Genomic DNA, 18,550 nt, shown 5'->3' on the forward strand with positions numbered 1-18,550 from the left:
CCCTGGTGCTGGCATGGAAGGGAATTCCTGCAGAGCTGAGTCTGTGGTTGCTGTGGAAGGATGCAGCACGCCTTGCACAGCACATTTGGATGTAACTTAATTTGTTTCATTAGTCTTCAGATCTTTTAGCAGCTCTGAGCCAGGGATTTCATCTGTGTTTTGCTGGAAGCGGCACTACGTGCCAGAGCCTTTCTAAGACTCAGTGCTGTGTACTGGAGCTGTGGTTGTCACAGATCTCCTGGGGGAGGCTGCAGCCCTTCTCTGTGGGGCTGAGTCACGGTGCCAGCACTTCTCTTACAGATGCCAAGCTGAACATGCGGTGTCTCAGCTAAAATCAGTTTTCTTTTTGATTTTTGGTTTCTTTTGCCAATCATACAAGTGAATTAATTCCCCTACTTCTCTTCTTCTTACACCAAATGAATAAAAAAAATGTTCTAATGCCAAAAAACTGCAGTAATTCCCGTATTTCCAATGTTATATTGATAAAACATGCTCCTGAAAGTTGCCTTCTGTTTTGTGCTGCTAACAATTTACTAATGGTCAGAGCCCCAGGTATGCTCTCTAGACAAGGATCAGGTTCTTCCCTTTGGGCTCAGTCACATGTAAATGTCTCAAGTATCAGTATGTAGAGCTGTACAGGATGCAGAAAGGGTCATTTCTGAGTCTCTTCCAACTGGTCTTAGTCTCATACTCTATTTCCTACTTTTCTTACTGTTTGTTACTCATTTGAAGCAAATGCCAATACGAAAAATTCTACCCTGTTTTTCATGTATAAAGCTTTCAGTTTTGGTGGAGAAGAACTTGGGTTTGAAGTGGCAAAGGGCCAGTGAACTGAAATCCTTGACTGCAAATACGTAGAAGAGCAAATTATCTTAGAAATGAAAGTGGTGTTGGCTATGCAGCAGGGTAATAAACCTTGTGACATGACAATTTTTTTCAGAGTAGAATGCATTTGACTACACAGAAGAGAGAGCAATATTTTTGTACCTCAAGAAGTATTGTAAGAAATTTCTTACAGGAATCATTATTTCTCCTGCTTTCCTTCAAAATGATTTCAAGTGACGGAACACTTGATACGATAAGAGAATTACTTACAAGTCCTGTAAATGTGCCTAACTGTCACTGTGCTTCTATTTTCTCAGCCTCTCAACATTGCCTACAGTCACATCTATAGCTCCTACCGCAACTTTGTGGGGCCACCTCATTTCAAGACAATCTGCAGGCTGCTTGGCTATCAGGGGATTGCCGTGGTCATGGAAGAGCTGTTGAAGATCGTCAAGAGCCTGGTAATGCTGAGCCTGACACTGGCAGCAGAGAAATCTCGATGCTTTGAGAGGCATGAATTGGAGGGTCAGCCTGGCCTTCAGGTTTTGGTTTGGGTTGTTGAAACCTAGGCACTTCTGTGTCCCTTTATCCACACTGCAGCACTTGTATTCATGGTCTAGTTTTGCTTTTGCTAAGGAGGAGGACACGAAACTGATGAAAAAGAGTTTGCAAAGAAATTTCTGTTACATGTGAGCTCTTAAGAATTCAAGCCATACGTCCCTTTCCATCAGATATGGTGAAGCCAGTAGCTCCATCTGCTTTGTACTGCTCTCAAAAGAGAGATGTGATATCCACAGGGAAGTGCTCCCTAAGGGCACCAACAATAGAGAACATTAACAAGGCAGGAGGGAGCGTGCAAAAATTTATCATTTTTCAGGTCATGCTTTTCTACCCAAAACTGTTTCACCAAAGAGAAGACTTCAATTCATTATAAATATTTAAATTCTGTTTTGGCTGCAGTGATTTAATTTTGAACTTATCTAGCAAAGCAATGTAGACCTGAATCTTAAGCATATACCCAGCTTCTCTGCTGTAAAGCACTGTAACTGTTGAAGATGTAATTTGTGTCACTCAGTTGAAAGCACCGTAGCTGTTGTGTGAGATCAGACAGCATTCAGTGAGAAGACAGAGATCTTGCATTTGGCTAAATTATGTTTATCACATAATCCCATGTAATATATCTACAGGATGTATTTATATAACTCCAAATGACAGCAAGCATTTTTAACTAAGAAATACACTTTTCTCCATATTAGTTCAAAACATCCAATCTGCAGGAACTTGTTCTATGTGTATATATTTTTAATTTTTTTAAACTTTCAGTGTCAAGAATCATTCCTCAGGTGGAAAGACCATTTCCTGTGCTGTGGAATGACTCCTTTAGCAGCTCCAATGAAATGCTTTTTGGGTTAGGAACACAAGTCCAGCTGGATCTACGATGGAGCCTTGTTTGGATTTCAGCTGCAAATAATGCAAACACAATGAGCTGTATATTGAAGTAGAAAATCCATGCAACCATTATTTATTATTCAGGAGGAAGCTGTAAAACTCCATGCACTTGGGCTGGACTATTTGGGTGAAATCCAAAGGAAGCAAGTTCTTAGACTCCAACTAAAGTTTCACCCTTTGTTGTCAGACAGGGACCCGTCCACAGTCTGTTCTGTTTAAAACCAAGGCCAGAAGAAGCCATCTTTCCAGTTTAACCCCTCTTTGTCTCTTACAGCTGCAAGGCACCATCCTGCAGTATGTGAAGACTCTGATAGAAGTCATGCCCAAGATATGCCGCTTGCCAAGACACGAATATGGCTCTCCAGGTGGGTGCTACAGTGAGACGTGTCATGGTTTGTGCAAGAGCTCATCCAAATCCCTGCACAGCATTTACTCAATTAAATAAGGATGAGCATCCACTGTGCTGGTGCTCCCTGTGACACAACTTTCCTGTTACAAATTTCACTTTGAACACACAGATGATTGATAAGGGTATGTCTGCTGGTTGTTAAGGTTTTGTTTTCAGGATTTTTAAGCTTTTGTTACAGTGGCTTCACTATTACTTTTTCTAAAGCTCTACTTCGATGGAAAGATTTTTTACCGTATGACTGCAGTCTGCAACTCGGCTGGATGTGAAAACTGTTATAAATGAACCAGCACAAAGACATCCATACCAGTCTTGAATCTCTTTTTTCTCCGATGAGGAAATCCAAGGACTTCACAGGAATTACTCCCTATTTCTCATGGGTCAGCGAAAGCAGGATGACACACTGCGTGCTGGTTCTGCCCAGTGCCTATCCCTATCTATCCATTTAGTAGTTTTTGCAGTTCATGACAAAGGAAGCACCAGGCCCTGACTGCCTTTTAATCCACACCACTGAAGGATGCTTTTGCACTCACTTCTTCTGACTGCTTTCTCTTGTCTTTTAAGGAATCCTGGAGTTTTTCCACCACCAACTGAAGGACATCATTGAGTATGCAGAGCTGAAGACTGATGTGTTCCAGAGCCTCAGAGAAGTGGGCAATGCCATTCTCTTCTGCCTCCTTATTGAGCAGGCTTTGGTAAGGCAACACACCCTGCACCAGCAGATCCCACTTAAAATTGCCAGCTCAAGAGTTTGAGTGGAAATAGATTCTCCAATGGATGAGTTGAGGAAATTTTCCAGCTTATCGTGTACCCAGGGTCTCCCTAGGGTTCTGCTGCTGGGGTCTGTGGGGATGATATACATTGGTGCTGGGTCACTGACATCTGGCATTGCTCAAGGAGAATCTGAATACTGGAAGATCTAGATTTAATTCTTGAACCCAAAGCTATCCCATGTTTGTCTGTCTCAGAAATAAAAATCAACTGGGGCTTATTTGTAGATTGTAAGCTCTTTGGGGCAGGGATTGTTATTTTTTCTAATGCTCTCTTGTAGTGGTAGTGCAATGGAAAATCTGGTTGGTTCTAATGATAATAAGGTAAAGCAATACGAAAGGAAGGAAATCTCGGAAGAGATTATATTTCCTATGACTTAATCTTCACTAAAAACTTAGTTAGAGTGATGACGTGATATTAGCCCTCGCACAAGCACCTTTGCATGCACAGGTCTCTCAGCCTCTTAGCTCACGTGATGCCAATTCTAACCTGAGTGGGCTGGTATGGGGCAAAGGCTATCTGTGGCTGAATGCAACATGTTAGATCCAACTGAGAGTTGCAACAACAATTCAGTTTTGCATTAAGATGCATGTTTCATGTCATAATGGTTTTGGCAGGGTTATGTCAGATCTTTCAGAATTTTTTTCAGCAAGCCTTCTTGAGCACACATGGGACAAGCAAACCCATAAAATTTTGTTCAGAGTAAAACCAGAAGAAAGTTTGAAGATTCCAAGTTTACTTGACTACAGAACACAGGGAAAACTGAAAATGTCTGCAAATAACCCTAGTAGAGAGACTTCTAGTTCCTTATATGGTATATCAAACATATTTGGTGGTGAGCAGTTGCATAAGACTTAACAAACAGAGATAAATATCACCTAGCAGTTGGATTTTATCTAATAGAATGACCAGACAGTATCCTGGCAGTTTATGTTTCTTTTGTGGCTTTGTCACTGCTCTCTGCTGTTCTGTGCTGAATTTTATGCTAGATGGACTGCATTTGCCTTTTATGTTCCATCTTCTAAATGGATACTTAAGGGACACATGGTGGTTTCTTTTAGAAATCCCTATTTGACTGCAAAAATGTTCCTCCTGTCTCTGGAGCTGTACATTGGCAATATAATAACATCCTAGAATAGCAGAAAATAAAGGAGACAGTGAGACACTGAGGTTCTTTTTAGAAAGACTGCCCATCCAAGTCCACATCTGCCCACCTTCCATGCTAACCAAAGATGTCAGTTTTCTACACAGACATTGATTCAGAATATAAAGGAGTTTTGCATGTAGCAGCCACTGGTTCTCACTTGCTGGAAGGCTGTCATATGCTTAGAGCCATTGCATAACAAGATTTTCCCTCCCTCTGCAGAAGGAGCAATTACTTTTATGGCGCAGTTATCTTCATAGCTGTCAGCCTAATCTGAGCTGGTGGTATTTGTTGGCAGAACTGCTCTAGTGAAGATTAGAAGTCTGCTCCAGTCTGCCCCCCCTTTTTATTGTTTAAATTTGCGGAATGAAGTGTTGCTTGGGACTGAAATTCTAAGAATTCTTACTCTCAGGTAATGGGCCTTAGGGGAAGGTCTCCCATGATTAATTTCAGAACAGATACCAGGTGTATGCAGTCTGCAAATGAGAAAGTGCTTTCTTTTGTCAGATAGAAAGAGCACTGAAACTACATTGATCTAGGAAGGAAGAGTCCTTTGCAAACAGAATAACAAAAATGATTGCAAACAGAATAACAAAGATGATACGCACACTCTGGTAGCATCAGCATCATGACCATGGAGGGGCCATGAGCTGTTCCTGTCCCTCCAGCACTGTGTCACAAACTGCACTCCCACAAACTCACTCTCATACCAGCATCCATGGCACCAGTGCAGCCTCCTGCAGCTCCATGCTACTCCGTCCTCTGCCCTGGGGCTGGGAGAAGGGGTACCTACCCATGCACCCCAACCAGATCCAGCTGAGTCATTCCATCTGCCCTGAAAATCTTTTGCTGCTCTGTCATGACCTCCTCTCAAGTGTGTCTAAATCTCTCTGGTAAGCTCAGAACTGCAAGCATGTCCTAGAACGAGAGTTTTGCAGGAGCAAACTATTGCCATGTTGTTACGCAGTGCCTCTGTGTTGAACAGCTTTGGTTTTCCTTGCTGCTGTTTCCCATTGCAGACTTGTATACGATGTATTGTCAGCCATCGCTCCTCAGTCTCCACCTTCCTATTTCTAGGTTTCTCCTTGTGCATCTATGTTTGGGATTATTTTTTCTCTAGTGCATTGGCATGCATCCTCTCAGGTGGCATCTCATGATGTTATTACTCTCTGCACTTCTGTATTATTCTCCCTGGTGCCTCCACCACTGGGATTTTGGTCTGATAGCACTGGCCGTGAGCACCGTACAACCAAATAATTTCAGGCCAGTGTATCATGCATCTATTTATAACAGTATATTTAACATGTACACATCCCAGAGTAACTAAGCCAAAGGGTAACTTCCACCTGGGCACACTCAGTGAAAAATAACAGCAGGAAGTCATCAGGGTAAGACAGAACTGAAATTTCCATGGCCTTTATCCCCTTTTATTCACAGTATTAATAAGTGGGCGAGAAAATAAAACAAAAAACATATGAAGTTCTGGCCTTGTGTAGGCATGAGGTAAATTATTTGGGTTATAGAAACTTCCTGACTTAAGCTGAGAGCTGTTTCTTCCAGTTTTAGTCCATTTAGATACAAACTATTGGATTTATTACTGAGCTGGGTTAGATTTGACCAGGTGCTGTAGATGTGATTGGGTTGTTGTAGGGTTGCACAGACCCCTGAGCCAAACAGTCACGCCCTATAGGTATTTTTTAACTTACTTTATCTTTCTTTCTTCCTGCCTCAGTCCCAGGAAGAAGTTTGTGATTTGCTGCATGCTGCTCCCTTCCAAAATATTTTGCCCAGGGTCTACATCAAAGGTAAGAAGCTCAGAGGGCAGCAGTGAACAGATTCAGAGGTCACTTCCAAGAGCCGTTTCTCTCCCATTTCAACTGAGGATTAGTTCTGGCCCTGCTTCCCCCTCTAAATAGATAAATGCATACAGCCAAAAGTAAGGTGGAAACAAATGCTAGCAGAGCATCTTCTGTAGCCCAATTATGGGCTCCAACCTTAGATAGCCTGGGGGTTCCCTTAAGTCTTCAGAGGTATTTTGCAGCCTCTTTGGAGAATGACAGCATGAAATGTCCATCTCAACAGGAGCAATCAGGAACAGGGACATGCTTCTGAACATGTTTGGTTAAGCTGCTGCTGAGACTGCAATTGCACATCCCACCCTTCTCCGCATCACCAGTCCCCTCATTTGCTGTCGGTTTGGCTCTCTGATCCAAAGGCTCATTGGATGGTTGCTGGGGGGCAGCTCTGAGCAAACTCAGCGGAAATTGCGGGTCTCCACTTCCTCCTCTCATTTCACTGTTTGCTGCTCGCTTGACAGAAGGAGAACGCTTGGAGGTGCGCATGAAGCGTCTCGAAGCCAAGTATGCCCCACTTCACCTCGTTCCCCTAATAGAGAGGCTGGGCACTCCGCAGGTAAGGATTTCATTGAAAGGGATGGCTGTTGAAAATTCGTAGCAGTCCCAGTTGCCCTGTTCAGCCCCGGGAAGGTGATCCTTTATTTTTATTTATTTTTTTCTAAAATGCCAATCAGACAAAAAAAGTCAGAATCCTTGCCCTAGCAGACACATCAAAGGGAAATTTGTGAGTGGGTCCAGAGTGCGTTGCTGCCTCCAGTCTGGAGAGCTGGCAGGCAGCTGTAGCATAAGCCAGCTCTGAACACAAACAGCCTTGAAAACCTCTTTGCTCTCCATTAAAAAAAAAAAAAAAAAGGATAATTGTTGGGGTGGTTCCAGGGGAAACATTGTAGGCCTGTCCCTGTCTTAATTCATTGCCATCACTTTTGGGGATCCTGTTTTAGGACTGCCTGGTGGTATATTTTTAAGCTCATTCCTGTCAAGGAGTACATCTGAGAATGGTTTCCCTCCTAGCACATGCTTAGAGCTTCAGCACATGCTTAAAATTACACCTCCATTTAAGTGTCATATTGAGGTGGGGTCTCAGCTTGAAAAAAACATATCTATTTTCTGCAGAAATTGAGTACCGCTAAAAATATCTCAGATTTAATCAATGCAATGGGCAGAATTGAGTTCTATTGATATCAGTAGCCAAATGTCCACTATCTACTTACTGGATTTAATAGGATAAAAATCATTGAAAGTGTTAAAGAAATCAACACCCTTTTTTCTGTAATCTACTGCTGAGGGAATGGAACAAATACTCAGTTGTATGAGGTGACAGATCTATGGCAGGCAGAAAGTTACACAGCTTTCTTCCATGTTTTTCTGATGGATCGAGGATTTGAAACTTTGCTTCACTGGAAATCATATGAAACAAAGAAATTGGATTGAAAACTGTGAGCTTTGTCTGACTTTGTAGACACTCCTCTCACTTCCCATTGGCTTCCTTTCAAAGGAGACACTCGAGAAAAAGAATTCACCTCTGTGTTTTTGTGTCTTTGTGTTGGTCTTTCTATCTCTCCTTCTTTTCATGCAAAACCATCATTGAAATCTGCTATAAGAGTCCACTCGTTGCTTATCCTTGCCGTAGTTACAATGATGAAAACAAAAGGTATTTTATGTCCTGAATTAACTGTTCTGCACACTGTTCCCACATTCACCACACAGGTACAGTTGAGTACCAGATCTTTTTTGAGGTATAAATGAACACAAAAATGACATTCAGTAGGCGCCTCCATAGCTTCTAGCTTGCTCCTGGAAATGCAGTTTTGGACACAGGCAATGTTGGTTTTTTCCTGCAGAACACAGGAACACCTTAGAGCAATTGTCCAGAATTGGTGCAGAAGTTGGCTGCTGGATGCCCCTCCCAAAAAGTGGCCTTATGCAGTTCCCATAACCACTTGCTGTAAAGGGTCTGAGCCACAGCTGCTGAAGTTAGAGGGAATTGCTTCTCAGCAGTGTTCAGGTGTGGTTCTTGCAAGTTTGCTCATTAACAGGCCGTGAAAGAGGTATGGCATAACTGAGTTAGTGCAGTGCCAGGAAATCTGTCAGGGAGTGCATACTGTACACTGGAAATCCACCAACAGCTATTTGGTAGGTGATTGATACAGAACTAGGGAATCACAGCAGATTGTTAAAGGAATCCTTTCCCTTTTAATGCTGAGTAGATATTTAGCAAGGGACTTTCAAACGTGCGTTGTCAATGGACTTTTTTTTTTTCCTTTGAAAGTAATGGGAGCTTTTTTCTTTCGAGAACAGAGGGAATAGTTGAGTCAGCACAGTGTCTTCCCATGGCAATCTATTCTCAATCACTCATCCTTCTCCTGGTCATAGAAGTCAGTGGGACCTCAGACTCTAGGCAGCTTTGGCCACAGGACTAATAGTTGTCCAGCTGCCTTCACCACGTTAAATATCTGCCAAGTAATAGTCATGCTCTGTCACAGCTATTGTCACAATTCTGTCATGATTCATAGGGATGAATTTTAAAACCAAATTCTGTCTGTGAATGTGAGTGGTACCATGTTTTTTAGAAAATGGGTGCATCCTTTTCTAGATTAATATTTCTTCATGCTAAGATCGTGGAAGTAGTTTTGTCAAAAATACCAGTTCTATTGCTATTTCTTAGCAAACAGCAATGCTAACACTTAATTTACACATTGAGAGGCTTTACTCTTGCTGTGTTTCCATTTTTCCATCATAGACTTCTGTGTGCAGACACTAATCTTTACCCATAAGAGTTTGATGCAGATGAAGAGACATAAGTTGTATCTACTGCCTTTAGCTATAAAAAACACACTGGATAAAATAAACCCTTACTTGCTTAGCAAATATGTGCAAGTGTGCTGTGAAACTTGGGTGACATCATTCCTGAATTTAACAAATCTAGGGATCCCAGCCCCAATCTGCCCTCTGGGCAGCAATACAGTGTTCCCTTGATATTTGCTATTAGTTGAACATTAATTGCTCTGAAGTTCCCAAAATGCCCTTGGAATTGTGTTGAAAGCAGGAGTTGTAATGCTTTCATTTCTGTATTACCAAACTAAAAAGGCTTTAGGTCAGTGCCAATGTGAACCAGTAGTCAGGAAAGGGGATGTATATGCACGTTCAGATTTCTATTTTTTTAGTGCAGAATAAAGAATATCCAAATAAACTGAGCTAAATTCACATCCTTAAAGTCTGATCAGGACATGTGCAGGTGCTCTGAGACTCTGCTGTAATTCTGGTCAGGATGACATTTTTTCTCACAGGCATTAGGTGGACAGCTGGAAATGGAGCAGAACTTAAAAATGACCTAGGGTTCCAGGAAGCCCTCTAAGATAGGCAGAAGGTTGGTAAGTGCCACTGCTGAAGTGGTGAGGTGGTAAAAGGCTCTGCCTGCGGGGACAGCAGGATGTGGCCATCACCCAGGTAATGGGGTGAGCCTCCTATCACCGTGGCACAACTCTGACAGCACTTGGCTCTCATCTCCCCAGTTATTTTTGGCAGCACTTCAAGAAGGCAGTAATACTGCTGGAAATGGCAAGGAGTGGGGCAGACAGGCTCCATGCACGCAGCCCAGCTCAGCCCAGAGGATGAAGGCAGGAAGCTCACTAGGGTCAGTGTTTATTTAAGTACCCTTGTTGGTTTTTTTCCTCTGGAGCAGCAATGGAGCTGAAATTAAGTCAGTTCTCTCTTCAGCTTCCTCTGGTGCAAAAGCCAAATCAACTCCATCCAGTGGAGCCACTCCCTCCAGATTTGTTCATGTAAATTCGAGAGGGGATGTCACAGAAATTCTCTGCACATGGAAAGTTTCTCAGCTGGAAAATGTATACTTGTCTTTCTTAGAAACTGCAGATTTTCCAGTATTAAGGTTCCAATGGCTTCTCATCTATCTCAGAGCTTTTTAACCACTACATAGGAAATCAAGTGCGTAGCCTATCTACATTTTAAAGAGATGATGGCAATGCCCTGGGAAGCAAAATGCCTGTTTTCTCTCCTGATTCATTTTCATAATCTGCACAAATCATGAAATTAAGCCTGGCAATGCTTAGTAGTGCTTGTGTAACAGAATAGCATGCTAGCAGAATTAAGGATCAGTATTTCTGGTCAGAACTTTTGCCTTCAGCTTTCGTTTTCTGATGCATATAGTTATTTCAAAAGATACTCAGTTTGGTGAAATATAATTGAGCACAATATTAAGTCTTCTGGGTTGAGCATTCCTTGGTGGGGAGTGCCACGGGAGCAGGCATCAGAGGTAAGGCTGGACTTTTCACGGGATATGCCAGGGAGACCAGGAATTGTGAAGTCCACCCAGAACGTACACCTGTATTACATTGTCACTTGTTTCTTTGGTTCTCCTCCTCTTCAGCAAATAGCCATTGCTCGAGAAGGTGACTTGCTGACCAAGGAGCGGCTGTGCTGCGGCTTGTCCATGTTCGAGGTCATCCTGACGCGAATTCGGAGCTACCTGCAGGACCCAATCTGGCGTGGACCACCCCCAACAAATGGGGTCATGCACGTGGACGAGTGCGTGGAGTTCCACCGGCTCTGGAGTGCCATGCAGTTTGTGTACTGCATCCCTGTGGGCACCAATGAGTTCACTGCAGAGTGAGTGTCCAGTATCCAGCTCTGCTATTAGCTCATGGGCCCTTAGCTGCAGCAATAGCCACAGCCAGCACAGAGGTAGAGAGAGAACATGAGTACCTGAGGACAGGACTTTGTTGGATGTAGATCTAAAGAGATGCCCCCAAAGCTTCCCATCTGAATGACTGGGAAAAGGGGAGAAGGGAAAGACGAGTACAGAGAAATGTCCAAGGTGCCCTACAGAAAGAAATGGGTAGCCTAAGTCCAGGTTGGAGGCAAAGTCCTCATCCATTGTACCCTGTGGTGCACCATGCATAGCCTGGTTCTGTCCTAAGATCATTTTTTTTCTCTAATTACATACCCACTTTCCATCAATAGGACCAATTTCCCCCACCAAGAAAAGTTCCTGGTCTCATGTTAGGACAGCATTTACCTAACTCCATCCTGTTATCTCTTCATCCCATCACCTTGTCCCCATTCTAGGCAGTGCTTTGGAGATGGTCTGAACTGGGCAGGTTGTTCTATCATTGTTCTCCTTGGACAACAACGACGCTTTGACCTATTTGACTTCTGCTACCACCTGCTGAAGGTGCAGAGGCAGGACGGGAAGGATGAAATCATTAAAAACGTGGTAAGTCGAAGGGTAAGGCTCCAAAAGACCTGAACTAGCACACATCTCTGTTTTCCGACTTGCCTTGTTCAAACTCATAAATAACAAACTTTCCAGGCATTGATCTTATTCAAGCTGGATATGCTTGCTGTGAGATTTCCACCTGCAGTCTCAGCAGAGAGGCCAGGATTTTAATTGGCTTGACAATCAAATCTTTCGTCTCCCAAAGCTTTTCCTTTCTTCCTGGGGTTAGGAAGCTCTAGCAGAGAAGCTGGTATTTCCATCAACCATTCTCTGATCTCAGTGGCTTTATCAATAAGCAGCTGGGAGTCCAGACTCTAGATCGATTAACATAGAACCACACACTGACCTTGTTAATTCTGTCTTGAGTCACCAAATCCTATAATGAAGTGAGTCACCAGTCTCTGGAAGCTGCTAAGTGGAACTGTAGCACGTGCTTTGTATTAGCAGAGGTTTCTCAGCAGCAGGACAAATGTACTGATACTTTCTGACTGGTCAAATGACATAAGACTCTCTTCATCTACTGTCTTTCTTTCTCACCATCACTCCAGCCCTTGAAAAAGATGGCTGACAGGATAAGGAAGTATCAGATTCTGAACAATGAGATCTTTGCCATCCTGAACAAGTACATGAAGTCGGTGGAAACAGACAGTTCCACAGTGGAGCATGTGCGCTGCTTCCAGCCTCCCATCCACCAGTCACTGGCCACCACCTGCTAGTGTGACACTGACCCTGTGTGCTTTGGGAAGGGAGAAGAGACTGAGCCCAGGATGACTGGGAGGATGAACTTGATGGCGTGAGACCTGGCAACAAAGTAAGACTGGGTATGCTCACTACAAGGACTTATCTTCCCATCTGGCCCTGTTGAGTGCATGTTCTTCTGTTCCATCCCTGTGACCAATTTTACTTGTAGCTTTTGGACTTGGGAGTGGGTGGGGGTGGGAGGGTGAAATGTGCTTTTCTTCCGTGAAATCTGGTTTTCCCTGTGATTCATCCAGCCAAACACAAAAATCTGAAGCCATATTGCAGCCCCAAAGGTGGGGGATCCTGTCGGAAGAGCTGCGTGTTGCTACTGCGCCGGGAGCCCACTCCCACTGCAAAAGCAATGGGGAAAATCAACCCCACCCATGACACGTGCCACCAGGGCTGAAGACAGACCCTGACTTCTTTTTGGGGAAGAAGGGATGAAGGCAGGATTTCACCTACGGCAGCAGCCTGAGGAAGGAGTAGTGCAGAGGAGCCGTGCTGGGCTGGTTGTGGATTGCTTCCCGCTCTCTGCCAAGTTGTTGGCCTTCCTAGCATCTGGCACTTGGGTTTCAAAATAGCAATGATGTAGCTGCCAAATAACTCTTCAGCATTTCAGAGAGCTGGGGGAATCAAAAAAGGCCTGTTTTGGCTTTTTTTCCACTGCTATTGGGATGTCCACTTATTTTATTTCAAAGGGTTCTCCCTTGAAGACACACCTTCAATGAAGTAAACAAAATTTCTTATGGACCATGGAAGAGGTTGCATTGGATTCATGTGAATATGCTTTTGCACATGCTAACTTGAGTGGAAACAGACACTGTTCCTGACAGGAGGCAGTTGTATTTACCTTGACCATGTGTGATCTTTGATATTCAGCCAAGGATGAGAGCTGGGATGTGTAATTTTTGTATGTTCTGGCATGCTATTTTCCCTTGTTTTAGATAGTCACAGCAACCAATTTTTATTTATTTATTTTTTAAGAGAATGGTGTCCATCAGCAAGGCTTAGTAAACTTCCCATCACACAGAAATGATGCGATTCTTTAGAAAAGGTAAAACATAGGATAAGCATAATGAAAACAGCAATTTCCAGGCTCAAAAGCCTTCTGAGGGAACACCGGAGTCTGTTTCCTACTCCTACTCAGTTCACCTAATATCTCTGGATGTATTAGATACTGGGAACAAATTCAGTAGGGACCTCAAGGAGATATTCAAAACTTGTGGTTTTCCCTTTCCTCTTGGTGCTGTCACCACAGTGACACAAAACGTTGTGCCTGAAGCTAAAGAAGATCAAACCACATGCTCCAGGAGGAAATTATGCTAATGTCACCACTGTCAATATTTTTATTTCTCAGCTTTAGCCAGGACACAGCAGATAACTGCTGTTTAAATAGACAGATTTGGTAATAGATATTATTTTCGTGCAAATTCCATCATGCCTTGTAACCTGCATGCTACTACAGATGCTGAAAAGGCAGAGCCTGGGCCCTTATTCTCTCAAAAGAAATACACCATTAATTAGTAGGAATGTCCCAGCTGGAATGCATTGTCTTAGAAAACAACAGCAAGCACTGTATTAGTGCTAAAGGAGATCTTGCTGTGTGGGATGCATTTGTTCTCCCACACACTCACTCCCTCATGATCAACAAATAATCCACACATGGAAGAGCTGAACATCTTTACACCTTGAGCCTTCTTTAATCACTGAGACAAATGCTTGAACCTCTGGGAGAAAACAGTGCAGCACAGTAATCTGAAAGTCAAATGGCATCTCAGGAGATTGGGCTGAACCCTTTGGGTGCCAGGGAAGGATCCAGCTTCTGGAAGCAACTTGTTTCCCTCACACTGTGAAGAAGAGCAGCACAAGAGCATCCAAGACCCAACAATACCAAAGGGCTCCTGCTCTCTACTCACTTTCTCCACTATCGATGCCCGTTCTGGTTTTCCATTGTGTTCCAACACCTGACACTGCTGAAACTACTGAATTGAGGGAGTTTACAGATATATATTTTTAAAAGGAAGAGGAGAATTGAGCACTTTATTTTTTGTGAAAAACAAGATACAAGGAAGATAGATCCAACCAAGATCCTATTTTCCTGACCTAAATAGCAAGTGCTTGTTATTTTGGTATGAAAGTGTTGCTGATGAAGTGGCACAGATCCCTGAGCGGCTCTCAGAGCCATCTCTGAGCACAGCACAAATTGAATGTTCTATGATGTCTGATATGTTATGGGATGTTGGAGCCCTGGCAGAAACCAGCAAGAGCAAGAACACAGAAGGTTGAGCTATGCCACACAGCCCAGTCACTCACAGCTAGCAGACAGAACAGGATATCCTAAGTTGAATCTAAGTCTCTTGTTTAGGTTTGCAGAGAGACAGGAGATTTTTTACCTAAACATGTCTATCACGGCATTCTTTTGCTGCAGCTTTGGCTTAATTCTCTGAAAAAAAAAAAAAAACAAAAAAAAAAACAAAACCACAAACCTGCAAAACACAGCTGGGTGTGCTTGAATGAAAAGGTAGAAGAAATGTTGGGTTTTTTTTGCCCTCAGATTTGCTGTCAGAAACAAACTCCTTCCAGTTCTGAGGGATGACACGTTTCGAGCAAGATGTCCAAAGTGCATGAACAAAATGTAAAGTGTTTCTAACTGTAGATGTTTTTGCCTTGTTGCTCAAGTAGTATGAGATCAGCTAGGAATAACCATATGCTCCTCACTTCTGAGATTTGATGTTATTGTCCTTATGTTAAGAATCTACCTGCTTATTATTAGTATGTTAAGAGGCTACCTGATTCAAATAGTCTTTAGCTTGTTTTCTAATCCCCTCCCTCCCCTCCCTTTGAATCTATAAAAGAAAAGTTCAGACTTACGTCTTCAAAGAACCTAGTGAAGCAGAATTTTTCTCTTCATTTTTTTTTAATGTCATAATTATTAGTGAAAATAGGGGAAAAAAATTGTGACAGTAAAGCTAAACAACAGATTGCCAAGGGGTCGGGCATATCCTCCACACTGGAAAACTTCCTGCCAATTTTGAATGTCTTCCTTGCAGATATGCTCTAATTCAATCTGCACAGCCCATATTATTTTTTCCTAGGGAAACACGGACCCCTATATGGATAATTTAAGTCAACTGACTATGGGCATACCTTTTTTTAACCTACGTTTTCCCAATTACTCTGAAGTAGTTGTAACTCCTTGGGGATTACCAACCATTGCTTGGAATGCCTACTTCAAAGACAAGTTGCTGACTTGATACAAAAGTTAGAGAGAGGGAAAAGGATGGTCTGTGTAATAAGCAAAGTCAGACTAGATGATTGTAACGTTCCCTCCAGCTTTAACATTTGAAATGTGACTATTGGCAGTGCAAATGCCTTTCTTGGATGATGCTACACTTGATTCTCAGAGATCTAATAGAAAGGAGAAGCAAACTTGTTCAAACTTAGCACTTCAGTGGTTTTTCTTTTAAACTCCAGCAGCACTTATTAGCACTGAACAACGTTAGTCTTTTTTCTCCTGCATTACTCCAGTCCAGTAGGTTTGTGTGTGTTTGAGAACAAAAGAAAAAATAATTGAAGGTGTAAAAAAAAGAAAATATTCTCAAAAGCTCTTGTCAAATGTACCATATTTGTATGAAAAGCTGCTTGAGTTATTTTGTACAATGAGTTTTATTTATGGTGAGGTATATTTACGCTCGTGGTCTGATACAGTGTTAAATTTTTGATCCATATTTGCTATGCAGCTGAAGATGATATTTTGGTTTTGTATTATTTTTTGCTGTTGTTCTAAAATTCAGCTAACAGAAGCTTCCATATCCTTTAGAAATGCTTCTGCAAGAGTAAAGCATCTGGTACATGGTGATATGTCCCGTAACACAGCAACAACAGTGTGTGCAACAAATGTGGGATGACTTTTGTGATGAAGAGAAATAAAAATTGGGCTCATTCATGAAATGGGCAAACTTTATCTCATGGTGTCACTGTCATTTGTAGTAACTGTTATTTGAGGAGAGACTCTGATCACACCTGGCAAAAGGAGAACACTAAGAGGGATGATGGCAGCATTTTGTTGCTAAAAAAATGTCAAGATTTTGTCAAAAGCTACAAAGGAAACTGAAACTTCATGGCCAACAGCAAAACAAACCAACAAATTTTCCTATCAGAAAGTTGATCTTTGAGGGAAACATAATTCTGCCACAAACTTTCATTTGAAAACTTCTGGAAGAGAATGGGGGGAGAATTATAGAACTATCTGTAATAGCATTTGACAGGCTCTAGTCAAAACAAAGCTAAATGAGCTCATCTCACTACCACAGCTCTACCAGCTTCACAGGGACTTTTCATCCCAGGAGACAGCCCTTGCTATTTTCTCCCAGATTTCCATTTGCAGCCATTCTTTGGTTCCTATTAAAAGCCCCAAGAGCTGCTGGGTGCTGGAGCCTGGAGCCACCCCTTGCACTGAGCATCCAGTTCTGAGAGTCTGACTATTGGATAACCAACCCCAGCAGATCATAACCAAAACCACAGACCTACATCCTTCTTTCTTGTGTATCTAAGTATCTTTATGTCCTCAGATTAATGGAACTCTGCCACTGAGAATAACAGTTCATGAATGATTGCTTCACAATTTCAGCTGTAGCAGAGGCCCTTGCTGTAACTCCTGCAAGCCAGCAGCACCTTTTGAATCTAGTTTTGCTTCACGTAGAGCTCTGATGCAAACACCCAGCAGTTAAGAGCTCTATAAACAAACACTCTGCTGCCTGTATGTCACTTCACCTCACATCACGTGCTGCTGATCTGAAGCTTTAGGGCTTCCGTTGCCCACAGAACATCCACCCTATCCATCACCAACCCACCACCTCTCTTCTGCCACCATCTGTAGTTTATGGGGGCTCAGGGACCTAGATGATTATACTGATTTGGATAGAGAAAATAACCCCACAAGTGAAGCAGGACATGCTTATTATGGCCTTATAAACCCACACAGCTCAGCTGCTCTTCAGCAGAACTACAGATACTCACTCTGGCACTGGGAGGGCAGCACAAGAGTGGGAACCCGTTGTGGGTGTGACAGACTGGGAACTCCAAGCTGGTGTCATCTGAACTCCTGCAGTGTGAAATGACAGTCCCAGCCACTGCAGGCAGGGTTACCTGGAGAGATAACTTGAGCTAAAAGCTGTCTGCTTTTAGCAGACAACCACATCCAGTCCTACAAGCTTTTACGCTGCTGTGCTGCAATCACCCGAACACCAGGCATTTCCTTTTGCACCTACAACACCAGGTCACTGTCAGAAAGAGGATTTATCTCCCTTCAAAGCAGTAAATCTCAAACTACACTGAGCCATGGTTGAATACTGCAGCCCTGTTCTCAAAGTTCCCACAAGAACAATGTCTAGCAGACACCCAAGGACAGACTAGTAGCTGCTAGTAGGATGCTTCCACCATTGTAGCAATACACAGGATGGGTAACAACTATTTTTCCACCATTTTTTTCCAGTGAGTGGAAAAAGAGAAGTGGAGTAGAAAGAAAAGCCTTTTGATGTTGCTAAAGATATCATTTGCATGCAAAGCTGTCTTACTTTATCCTCTGGACTGCAGTCAAGTCTTTTGGCTTGGGGAACCAGTATTTCAGGAGGAACCACATTGCTACAAGATGAGCCACTATAGCAGACTCCCTCATTTCTGATGAGCTGGACCTTATTTTTAAGGAAGCACCTGATGTGAGTATCAACCACTGAGCTCACAGCTTGGAGCTGAATTCCCCTAATTACAGCCTTACCATTAAAACAAGGATATGAACCAATAACAGAGGCACTGGTTGCATCCCTGCTTTATCGTTATCAGTCTGAACTTGTCCTTGACTAAGAGTTGCAGGCAATTCTTAGCCAAGCCTTCCTGGCTTTTAACTCCCGTATTGCCATATGCAGCCTTGCTAAATACATCAAACGCAACTCCTGCGACTTAGTGATTTTATATACAACATCTCCACTGCTCCTATACTAGAAAGATGTGACACACATGTACCACAGCTGATTGCAACATCTAAGTGAAGCTTTTCTCATAGTGGCGAAAACTCCACACGCTCCCTCCTGATGTCTATCAATGAACTTGCACTACTGCATTCT

General features: G+C 42.8%; 1 protein-coding gene across 7 annotated transcripts in view; it reads left to right on the forward strand.

The window, feature by feature from the left end:
• Positions 1–16,392, forward strand: part of CYFIP2 (cytoplasmic FMR1 interacting protein 2) — a 50,155-nt gene extending 33,763 nt beyond the window's left edge. For 6 of the 7 annotated variants that reach the window (XM_052684635.1, XM_052684636.1, XM_052684631.1 and 3 more), the window contains exons 24-31: positions 1,143–1,286; positions 2,549–2,639; positions 3,245–3,375; positions 6,328–6,400; positions 6,913–7,007; positions 10,839–11,077; positions 11,537–11,684; positions 12,236–16,392. In XM_052684635.1, the coding sequence (XP_052540595.1) occupies positions 1,143–1,286; positions 2,549–2,639; positions 3,245–3,375; positions 6,328–6,400; positions 6,913–7,007; positions 10,839–11,077; positions 11,537–11,684; positions 12,236–12,403 (1,089 nt within the window). In that variant the 3' untranslated portion in view covers positions 12,404–16,392. The remainder of the gene's footprint in view (positions 1–1,142; positions 1,287–2,548; positions 2,640–3,244; positions 3,376–6,327; positions 6,401–6,912; positions 7,008–10,838; positions 11,078–11,536; positions 11,685–12,235) is intronic. The other variant, XM_052684637.1, reaches the window with a different exon arrangement.
• The last annotated feature ends 2,158 nt before the right edge of the window (positions 16,393–18,550 follow it).

This window comes from Tympanuchus pallidicinctus, unplaced genomic scaffold (genome assembly GCF_026119805.1).
Source record: "Tympanuchus pallidicinctus isolate F22 unplaced genomic scaffold, pur_lepc_1.0 scaffold21, whole genome shotgun sequence".
Classification (NCBI taxonomy): Eukaryota; Metazoa; Chordata; class Aves; order Galliformes; family Phasianidae; genus Tympanuchus; species Tympanuchus pallidicinctus.